General features: G+C 40.9%; 1 protein-coding gene across 9 annotated transcripts in view; it reads right to left on the bottom strand.

Moving 5' to 3' along the window:
- The window catches only part of APP (amyloid beta precursor protein), a 211,443-nt gene that overhangs the window by 30,369 nt on the left and 168,959 nt on the right, over positions 1 to 12,115 (bottom strand). For 4 of the 9 annotated variants that reach the window (XM_075593943.1, XM_075593940.1, XM_075593942.1 and 1 more), the window contains 4 exons: positions 9,889 to 10,022; positions 8,225 to 8,299; positions 7,251 to 7,409; positions 1,265 to 1,393 (listed from right to left, as the gene is read on the bottom strand). In XM_075593943.1, coding sequence (XP_075450058.1) covers positions 1,265 to 1,393; positions 7,251 to 7,409; positions 8,225 to 8,299; positions 9,889 to 10,022 — 497 coding nt within the window. Of the gene's footprint in view, positions 1 to 1,264; positions 1,394 to 7,250; positions 7,410 to 8,224; positions 8,300 to 9,882; positions 10,023 to 12,115 lie in introns of all 9 variants that reach the window. The other 5 variants (XM_075593939.1, XM_075593941.1, XM_075593934.1 and 2 more) reach the window with 3 other exon arrangements.

The following is a 12,115-nucleotide window of genomic DNA, read 5'->3' as shown; positions in this document are numbered from 1 at the left end:
TACATACATCTAACTATGTTATCATTGTAGGGGACAAAACAGGATGAACAATACCCAGCTTTTGTAGTCTTGTCTCTTATCACACCAGTGCACCATGCTTAACTATACTTTGCTACAGTATAATATCAACCCAAGAAACCAGAATGTACCATCCACATGTAATTGTGACCTTAGAATCTTTGGCAAGTTTTCCTTAGTAGCTTGCTGCTAATGCTGCTGATCTAAGATCAGGTGCACTACCATTCCTTCCTGAGACAGGTAGTACAAATAATTAGAACAAGGGATTTGGACTTGAGCAGCTTCTGCATTCAGCACTTGCCAACACATGCTCTTATACTAGCTGCAGACTTGGAGTCTAATTATTGAATGGCAATTATTAAAATCAAATCACGTCTCTCACTAGTGTAGTACTGGCTTCTTTGGCTTTCATACTGCATCTTGTATATGTATATAGTCCTTCAATGCAGGCTACTGCAGTAATTGAAACAATCAGTAAGGACTGCATTGGACGAAGGAAGATCTGGACTCTGCATTACAACGTTGCCACTGTGAGACATTAACTTTTAACATCTGTGATTTATTTGTACACTTTTATCCTCCAGTACCTTGGAACTCTCTCCTCCTGCATCTCACTATGCCCTCCCTATTTCTTTTTCTGTTTACCGTTTCCTCACTCCTTGGTGAGCATTTCTGTTCTCTACAAGATCTCCACTCCCCACTGCACCATTATTTATACACCTCTCTCCCAAAAACTTCTTTACCCCTCAATAAAAAACACCCACACAAATCCTCTATTCACACCCCTATCTACTCCTTCCTGCTGCTGGGGATCTCCCCTAAGCCTGAAGCCAGACATACACACCTGATCTCACTCATGCCTCCCTGCCACCTCTTCTCCTGTAAATGGTGTTAATCTTTTCATTTAACACTGACCTTCATTAAATTTTACCCCACAAATCAAGCATCCCAATAGCCTGCCCTCATGGCTAATGTCCCACACTCAGTCACTCCTACCACCCATTGTGACCAAGCACTGCCATCTACAGCACTTACTCCCTCACCTGCTGTCTCTGTAAGTTTCCCATGAAACCTCTTAGACTGTAAGCTCTTCGGGGCAGGGATTTCCTTTCCTATTGTCTGATTTTTCTGCACTTATTGTATAATTATAATTCCCTGTACTGTATTCTTTGTGAAGCGCTGAGTACACTTTTGGTGCTATATAAATAAAGACATACAATACAATACAATTGCATATAGTAATTACCTGAGATCTTATTTGAGCTGCCTTCTTCGGATCCACCATGCGGACGTGCTCAAAGTGCTTGAGGGTGTGCTGTCTGTCTTTTTGCTCAGCACGCACATACTTCTTAAGCATGTTGAAAACATGGCGAGGCTGCAAAGGAAATAGTAAGATGACATTTATTTTCTAAGTTAAACAGTGAGAATTTAGAGGTTTGCAATTAAATGAAAGGGCAAACAGTTTGTCAAAGGAAAATGTAGTAGAAAAACAACAACAATAAATAGCACGAGCCAGTAAGGAACAAGAACAGTATTTGCACGGGGGAAATATAATGCAATAGCCAAGGTGTTGATCCCGAATAGAAAAGCCTGAGGGTTTGACTTCAGCTTTTGCCAATTAGACTCATTTTGTGTGCCCTCGAAGAAGTCACTTTATATGTGTTACAACTAAAAATTTATTTCATTGTCCTTTATGTTTTACATATACATATGCGTTGCTAAAATATTTGACTGCAATATGACACAATGCATCCACAAAGTATTCTGGGTACAGATATGAACACAACTCCAAAAGGAGTCACGGTTAAACTTTCAAAATTTATTTGTGGTTTTATGACAGTGGTGAAGGAGTAACTTTGTCGCAAGGGCCCAAGCTGAATGCTCGTGTCAGCTGCCATGGTATCCTTGAGCAAGCTACCAAGGCAGGTCCCCGGTGGCTACTGAAGCGCCCGCTGTGGCGGACGCTGCAGGGACAAGAGCCGCCCCGCCCAGTCCCGCTGCGAGGGGGGGCCACCGCGCTGCGCCGACAGAAACTCCTGCTCTCAAGAAAATTGAGACTAGGAGTCGCGGCGGAGTGCTAGGCCACGCCCCCTGCAGTTCACCCAATGAGGGCGAACCTGCTGGGTGACGTCACGGCCGCGCCCCCACCACGCCCCCGTCTTTCCCCCTGCAGCTCACTGCAGACCGGGGATTCAGCTGCAGGCGCCGCCAGCCTCGCGTGCAGCTGGCCCGTAGCCTTAATCTCTCTCTGCCTCAGGAACCAGATTCCCATTGTGAACTCTTCGTGATAAGGACTCATTTACCTGAACAATTCTACGTGCATCGCTACATACATTGTATTTAAATAATGCAAAGGAATGACTAAACCTGGCAGTGGCATAAAGATCGGCTTCTACTCTTTTTCCCTAAAGCCGTTTCAATTCAGCATCTAAAATTGTAGACGGTAGTACTAAATACTTAGTACTGCCACTACATTCTTGATCTTTGTGTAAATATATCCCTTCTCTTAGTCATCATGCCTAGCAAAATAACAGTAATAACAAAAGTAGACGGTAAATGCTGCTTTCCAGGAGAGTAAAATACAAGAAAGTATGTATCGAAGGGTATTCAAATGCTGACATGCCAGGAAACAACTCGTATTTTACATAGCACCGGAGGCTTGCATTTAATCCACAGGAGAAGATTTTTTTTTTAAAATCTCATTTCAGTAAAGGCCAAACTCATTTTATATAATTTGCCTCAAGATTACAGACTGTGCAACTGTTAAACACACAACTCTGAGACTTCACAGAAAACTAGGAACTTATCATTACTCTATTCAGTCCCGAGGTCCGTCTATCCACTGCAGCAGAATCTACGCGTACTGGGGGGTTGGGGGATACCCTCGCAACAGCACTAAACCGAATTAGCATAAAGGGTGGTGCTACAATCTGGGGTAGTAGTGGGTTAGCAAAAACAGAAGATAAGGACCCCACTAATGAGAGCACTCTACCCAAAAATGAATGATATGTTGATTTAATTGTAAAACTAGTTTATTGGGAGACATGCTCCAAAATATAAAATAAAGGGTTATAGTTGTAAATTAAAAAAAGTGTATACTACCAAATTGTGTGAAGGTGGAAGGCTGCGACCCTAGCAACAGTAGTACCTCGTCCAAAAAGCGCGACTATTAAAAGCAAGCTAAAATACCAACAGTGAATTGTCCTCATTTGTGGGTAACCACAGTAGTACGTGATGAGCAAACAAAACACTGTTCCTAAATATTGCACCAGTTAGCTCCTCTTTGTTGCCAACTGTCCTCACTCGTAGAGAAATAGATTTTTACATTAATAGGTAGTACAAAATTTGGTTGTATACACTTTTTTTATTTCCAACTATAACCCGTTATTTTATATTTTGGAGCATGTCTCCCAATAAACTAGTTTTAAAATTAAATCAACATGTTCATTTTTGGTAGAGTGCTCTCGGTAGTTGTGTCCTTTTCTTCTGTTTTTGCAGCAGAATATACTATATCTCCACACTCGTGGGCTACCTATTAAGCTGCTGGTGTAGGTAACGAATGCTCCTGCGTGCCTATTTGCACCATTGTCTTATTTAAGAAACAGAATTAGCAGCTTTCTTACAAGTAAAGCTAATCTCTTATGTTGGACGGTTAATGGCATCTCAGACCTAGAGCATTTAATGCAGGGGTGGCCAACTCCAGTCCTCAAGGGCCACCAGCAGGCTAGGCATTGGGGAAATCCCTGCTTCAGCACAGCTAGCTCAATCAAAGGCTAACTTTGCTAATGCAAATCTAGTACTGTGTGTAATGTGGTGTAATCGCTTCTCTGGCCAACGGTTTGGTTTAGTATCACTGCATCATTCATTTGATGACAACAGCCACAATATATTGAATTAAGAAATATTCCAAAGTTTTAGAGGCATGATTTGCAGACGGGCGATGTGTTCTCCCCATCTACCAAACGGTGCCCAAGGTATATTCAGTGAGATCAAACAAAGATCTTAATTAAAAATGTTAATTATACAAAGCTGTGACCCAGTTTAACTTACTTTACTGCTCTAATAAATGATGGTTATGTGTCGTTCACCGAGGCTGCTCAAATCAGTGCAGCATTTTATGTTATTTTAAAAAGTAATAATAACAGTAATACAGTGTTAAAAAACATGTAAAACTATTAAATGTCCCCAAGATGTACAGATCTGCCAATTTATAACAAAGTGATTTTATATATATATATATATATATATATATATATATATATATATATATATATATGATAAAGAATCACTGGCACTCCAATATAAATTCAATAATGAATAGGTGCATGTCCCATATAAGTAATAGAGGTATACATTACCGCATAGCAGCAAAGAGGAGACAGCACTCAGGTAGATGATAACAATATAATGTATTAAATAAATACAGCACATAACTCCAACGTTTCGATCCCTCCAGATCTTTCTCAGGGGGGTGCCCCTAGGGGGATCGAAACGTTGGAGTTATGTGCTGTACTTAATACATTATATTGTTATCATCTGAGTGCTGTCTCCTCTTTGCTGCTATGCGGTAATGTATATTTATATATATATATATATATGTGTATATATATATATATATATATATATATATATATATATATATATATATATATATGCTCCTTACCAGGCAGATCCAGAATCCCAGGGCCACAAAGCAAGGAAGAGACAGCACACTCAGTAGTATCCAAAAAAGAGGTGTATTAGAAGAAAACAGGCACATTCACCGACTATACCGGGATAAGCACCTACTTTTTTGCTATATGTGTGTGTCATCTGCCATATATATAGAGTTAAGTTATGGTGAGTGAAAAAAGTGACAAAAACCCTCCACAGCAAAGCAAATATGCAAATACAAATACACTCACCATAACTTAACTCAGTATGGTAAACCCCATCCTTTAGCTTCTCTGCATACCCAGTTTACCAACCCCACACTGATGAGACCCATAAAGGTCGAAACAAGCCAATTATTTTTGTCACCGCCTGGCCTTGCAAAGGGCCGGGCGTGCACTCGTGCACACTTTTTTGTGTCGTCTGTCAGAGCACTTCCTGCACTGCATCACACAGCGCACAGGAGCACTTGCACCATGGATTTTTGATGTTTCGTTTGTTGGGTTATCGTCACCCCTCTCTCCGGAGAGCAAAGACTGAGTGCTGGCTAGTAGTCGCCATCCCTTCGGGGGAAGATTGCGGTGGGTTAGTAGGCGTCAGCCGAACACCCTAAAGACTTGGACCCTCCTGCGGCGCCAGCTGCACTAGGAGGGAACAGGATGGACGTCGGATTCCTCGGATGACGACGTCGATGTAACAGCAGGACTCCAAGGCTTCGGCTGGAGAGGACTGCTTATGGCACGGACTGGCCTACTCTCCGGAGCGGACTTTGTCACAAGTTTTGAGCACCTGGTCTCACTTGACCACGAGCACGGTTTTTGAGGTGGAATCACTTTTTCACCACCAGAAAAAAAAAAAAAAAAAAGAAAGCTGTCTGTGGGTGGGTTTTCTGGGTATGCACCTTAACCCTGGCTGTGCTCAAAGCTGTGACCATGCAGCAAGCTTAAGCCTATAGGGAACCATGTTAAAATGGTTTTTGAAGCAAAAAGTGGCACTGTGTGCTCATTTGCCTGTCATTCCCCAGAATCCCTTGCTGCAGTGGAAGTGCTGGGTGCTGGGTGATAATGGTGAAAGGCGGGGTTGCAGACCTGCCTAAGACATGCAGATGAGCACACAGTTGTATTTACATTTTTTTATATATATATATATATATATATATATATATATATATATATATATATATATATATATATATATATATATATATATATATATATGCAAATATAACTGTATGCTCATCTGCATGTCTTAGGCAGGTCTGCAACCCCGCCTTTCCCCATCATCACCCAGCATACAGCACTTCCACTGCAGCAAGGGATTCTGGGAAATGACATGCAAATGAGCACACAGTGTCACTTTTTGCCTCAATAACCATTTTTAACATGGTTCCCTATAGGCTTAAGCTTGCTGCATGGTCACAGCTTTGAGCACAGCCATGTATATATATATATATATATAAACTATAAAATACTAAGTGCGCAAATTGATATAATTTAAACAAAAAAAATAGTAACAGTTGCTGCCTGAAGTTAAGCTACACACAATAGCATATATATAGGGGGAAAGGGGAAACAACGGGAGGAGGCTCTAAGATAAACTTTCAGCTCCCCTATTGATTATCTACATGTTAGCAGAATCCCTTGATCACTCCTGGACTGTATACCCGAATTTCGTCCGAAATCTCGGCTGAGTGACGTCAGCGGGCTAGTCTCGCGAGATCAGAGGCACACCAGGACGTCAAGGAGAAGAGCTGCAGCCAGAGGAGAACCAGCACGGTGGATTCCGGCGTTCCACGTGGAGGACAGAGACATCATAACTCCAGGCAGCAGGACGGAGAGGATTATAATATCCTATATGCTTGTTTACATCTGCTACTTTGTAAGTAGCGATCTACTTTTGCGCATATTCTTTTACTAAACGTACTTCACTATATTTTGTTTTTTCTTCATTTCATTTCAGAACAACCAGCAATCTAATGTATACCCTCAGTCCTTTATGCTCAATTTTTATTGTATAGTTAACAGTTTTTTGCGCCGTTGTTTCCCCTTTCCATATATATATATATATATATATATATATATATATATATACTGTATATATATATATATATATATATATATATTACGCTTGAGTGCTATGTGTGAGATAGTTTTTCTTCCTCTTTTGCTGTGTTGCTGTGTTGCATCTGATTCCCATGCTGTGCTCAAAAGCTGTGTTAACAGTGAGCATTAGCTTATAAGTGTTCCATGTAAAAATGGATTTCAGGCAAAAGGTAGCATGGTGTGCTCATTTGCATGTCATTTCCCAGAATCCCTTGCTGCAGTGGGAACACTGCATGCTGTGTGATAATGGTGTAAGGCAGGGTTGCAGACTTGTCCAAGACATGAATGTGCTCACAAGTGATCTTTTTATTTGCTATAAAATACACACACACACACACACACACACACACACACACACACACACACACACACAAATAAAACTATAAATTCTTGCAGCACATTTTTAAAACCGGTGACAGAATGAACTGCAATGCTTTGTCATGAATTCTGGCCTTACAAAGGCTAAATCTGTCTACATACCCTTGGGGGATCCATTTGCAGAGCAGTGATGTAATTCTCCAGAGCAATTCGTCGACGATCATTTAACATGGCTTCAACCCTGGCCATGTGAGTCTCTACCAACTGCTGTCTTTCATTTGCAGCTTCTTGTTCCAGTGACTCGACTTTCTCTTGAAAACGCTGTAAAGTTTTAACATAATGATGAAATATAGAAAAGGTTTAGGAATAAAGACCGCTGCAAAAATAAAAAACACGGCAGGACTACATCATCATAATCTTATCTTTAAAGGGATAACTCTCCTATTCTGTGCATTGAATTTGTCAACAATCCAACCCACTCTACACTTAATTCTGCAGTGTAAAGACCATCTCAGCACTGCCACTGTATTAACTTGATGCATTTTGTGGACTATGGCATACAATAGCATAGGATGAACACTGTGTCTGTGTACCCACACACAGACCTTCACAAATAAGCAAAATGAAATGATTCACTAAGAAAAAGCTTTGTAAATGAAAAGATGATGTTAATTAAATGGCTTGTGATTTACTTTTTGATAAAGTACCTATATTTAAAAAAAAAAAATGATATTTACTTTATTACTTTATTAGGTTAGTGTTTAAAAGAAGGAGGTGGATCTAATTACTTACTGTAAATGTGTCAACATAAGGTGCAATCCCAGGTGGAACATTCAGTGTGTATGCTATTTATCGTTGCTTTTCTAACAAATTACTCCCTTTCATTACTACAACAAACGCTCATCAAACACCACAGAAATATAATATCCAGCCTAGAGCAGTCCTGCCTGAGGGCCCAGTAACAGATTACTCTGCAAATATGTTGCTCGTCGGTCCCGCAAGCAATGACTGGGTTAACAGCTTGAGTGCCCGATAGACGTAACCTGTACGTCTTCAAGGCCAGCACCCTGGAGGCCTCTATGATGAGCAGCCATTTTGCAACTTTTCACTAGTTCACTAAGGCTAGGTGACCGTACCTGTATAACGGCTTTCTTGTCGGCCTTAGGAAGGTTCTTTGCTTGTCGTTCTGCCTCCTCCCATTCCTTCATCACCTGCGGGTCAGAACAAGCCATGTCGAGGTCAGGAGGTTCACCATGGAATGAATGCTGTAGGCCAGGGGTTCCCAACTCCGGTCCTCGAGATGCCCCCAACAGGTCAGGTTTTAAGGATATCTTCAGCACAGGCATATCCTTAAAACCTGACCTGTTGACGGGTCTTGAGGAGCGGGAGTTGAGATCCCTTGCTGTAGGTGTTGGCCCTACTGCAATAACGTTCAGTGTGTACTAACTGTACAATGTCGGTGCAGAAGGAATGGGAGATTATGCCATCTGAAAAGTTAATAGGTCTGCTACCAGCCTCTATCCCAATCTAGTAGCAGCATGGCAGCCATTTTAGAAGAGGTATTTCTCCAGAGTGTTACAGCGTATGAAATTAAATCACCGTAAAACACAAGGCTCATTAAAAGGCTCCGTATTGGGTTCAACTAATGTATTATGATAACCGGAAAAATGCAATGTAACATTTGCAGTCCCCCCCTTTCCTTAGTTATATGTGATTCTATCACGCTGACAGTTTTGAAATCCAGATTGACCATTTTTACAACAAACTTTAATGAGAATACGATTATGGGAGCTTGAAGGTCACTGCAATACTGAAAATGGCCCCAGAAAGGCCTTAATTCCACCTTAACCACTTCTACTACTAAAGGGTATCCATCATTTTTATAAATAACATTAATTTTTTTAAAGCCACCGCAAAAATATATATTGTCTGTACCAGCCAAGCAAAAAACAAGAGAATATTGAACATCTGGCTCAGGTTCCTTCTGCCAAATGCAGCAGCTACTACTGCAATAAAGGCTCTTCTCTTTGCATAATCACAACAGATAATCTTCCTGTCCTGAGCTGACCATACTGTATATGATAAGGGTAAGAAGTGATTAACATCACCAAGCATTGTTTCAAACATAACCGGACTACTACAGAGAAGACAAAGAATTGTTTCACAAGATTCATTCTGACTACCTGTTTTTTTTATACACACATACCCAATTGTACACACCCACACACCCAAATGTACACACACACCCATACCCAAATGTACACACACACACCCATACCCAAATGTACACACACACACACACACACACACACACACCCATACCCAAATGTATACACACACACACACCCATACCCAAATGTACACACACACACACCCATACCCAAATGTACACACACACACCCATATGTATGTACACACACACACACACACACACACACACACACACACACACACACACACACACACCCATACCCAAATGTACACAAACACCCACACACAAATGTGCACACACACACCCATACCCAAATGTGCACACACACACCCATACCCAAATGTGCACACACACACCCATACCCAAATGTGCACACACAGACACAAATGTACACACACACCCCACCCAAATGTGCACACATACCCAAATATACACAAACACATTCTTTATTGAGGACAAATAAAAACACAATGCAACGGTTTTCAAATGATTTGGAAAATCCCCACACTTAGTCACAGGATATAACACACACGATGAAACCTTTTTTTTTTTTTTTATGTAGCCACACATCTTATTACTCACAATTACCTCAGACATCTTCTCTCTGTGTTTTCCCTCTAGTCTCTCCTTTGCTTTCTGGAAGTGGTCATGCTCATTTTCATCATTGGGGTTCTCCAGGTACTTGTCAACAGCATCAGGGGTACTGGCTGCAGTGGTTGGAACTAGAGTTGGGTGGAGAATTTCAAAGCGGAAGCGAGTGGGGGGAGGAGGGGGGATGGGGGAAAGAAAAAAAAACGTATGATTTCAAGAACTATTTGAGACCAGCAATCCATTTTCAGACCCAATGCTCTTCAAACTAAATCTGCTCCAATGTAGAATGAAATGGAGTACAGTAACTTTAAATGCTTCTAGCACCTGAGCCAGATGAGAGGCTAGTTTGGAAACTGTTGTATTAGATTGTGGTAGCCTTATTGATCAAAATGTAGTGTACTAGAATAAAAAAAACACCTTAAATGTATAGCGTTTCCATCCAGCCTTTAAAGAGTACAACGTGTATTGTACAAAAGAAAATAAAGCACTTGTACTTAATAAATTGTTTTAGGAAGAAAACAACAAACACAAGGAAGCTTGGACGTAAAAAAAAAAATGAATACAAAAAAACATTGCAAAGCTTTTTTTTCTGTAGTTATTATTAACTATATATAAGACAATAGGAGGTGGAGATCCTAGGAGCGCCAGACATGTTCTCTGCGGTAAAATGTCACATTTAAAAGGTCTTCAAACTCTATGCTGAAACAGTGAAATTCATATTACCGTTCCGCATTTTAAAAGGTTGTCAGTAATTGCCAGGAGACAATTAGCAACTTCGACAACTGTAACTTTGCGAGTTTCTAGAAACCGGGCGAAAATGCTCAACTGCAAGAGTGAAAATAAATTTAAAGCAGCAATTTAGTAAAAATTTCAATAGCGATTATTTATGACATAATTCAAACCGGTGAAGACCTCCAGAGCTAAATTGTGCTTCTGTCAGCCCTGGAGACAGACACACCGGTTCCCGAGACACTTACTGGTTTAGTTGCCAGTGTTACTTCCTGGGCATTGAAATGGGCCTCCAATAGGAAGCAGTTGTGACTTCCTATTGGCCTGCGGGACACGCACCATTTGGTGACTTTTTCGATGCCCCTAAAAGGGAGGAAAAAGCCAACAACTAAACTGGTGAGGGATCCCCGGAGCTAAAACCTGTACTCCAGAGCACCATAAATTCTGCAAAAAAACTAAAGTAAAAAATAAAAAGGGGAGGTGGGATTTCAGCTTCAAGAACTATTCATTTTAATGCCACAGCACAGCTCATTTCCTTTTCTAGACACACTAATGCTAAGAGCGCCGGGAAAAGTGTAAGGCACCTGTAACGTTGCAAGTGACCTAATAAAACTTGGTTACAGATTCAATTAATCCCCTTTGGGACATTATTACATTCTGTTATTTCAGAGATTTATTTTGCTTTACAGCAAGTTCAAAGAAAATCATATTTGCCTGGGCCCTTCTGTTCGTTTTAATGGTGTCAGGAATCTAGAAACCAGCACATTTGCTCTTAGGGATTGTGAGCAGCTGATCAATATTCTGCTAGAGTTAGGGGTCAGAAGCATAAATCCCTATAACATTATGTAAGCTTTCAGGGTCTGAAAATTGATTTTCATACAATGTGCACCCCTGCGCTCAATTTCCATGGCAGAGACATATAGTACGTGGATAATGTGAAGGCGTATCCTCGGCTACTGAACACATGTAACACTTTCGCTGCCAGAAGGGTCAGCAACATATTGCTTAGGCAGTGAAATGGTTAAGATGGCTGGCATTCCCATGGTTAAGATGGCTGCAATGCTGTGGATTTAGGTAAGTAATATCTCTGAAGCACCATTTCTGTGCTTACCTGCATCCTAGAGTGGGGTCTCTAGGGTCCTTATATTAGCAGCTGCAATAAGGAGCACTGAGAGCCGGGTAGACATGTGGTATTCTGTTATTCCCAGGCCTCAACATAAAAGCTGCAGTCCTTCTGGGCAGAGGGTAAACGCGGATAATGATTTCTGTTTTCCTTATCATAAACTGCACACACAGTTAAATGGTTGTTGTGAGTGTCTACTGGATGGTTTGTTTCCACTGCAACATCTAACTCTGGAGATATATCCCTCCAGTTCAATAGGACATAGCCCCTTCTTGCTCTTCTTAGCCATAAAGATATATATGTACCGTAGGGCAAAAAGCATGGGCTAAGCCTGAATTTTAATGGACCCAGATAAAATAGTTTTGCAGGACG

The sequence above is a fragment of the Ascaphus truei genome, chromosome 3 (genome assembly GCF_040206685.1).
Source record: "Ascaphus truei isolate aAscTru1 chromosome 3, aAscTru1.hap1, whole genome shotgun sequence".
NCBI classification, from domain to species: Eukaryota; Metazoa; Chordata; class Amphibia; order Anura; family Ascaphidae; genus Ascaphus; species Ascaphus truei.
Note: the sequence above shows the minus strand (reverse complement) of the source record. Positions and strands in the feature narration are given on the sequence as shown.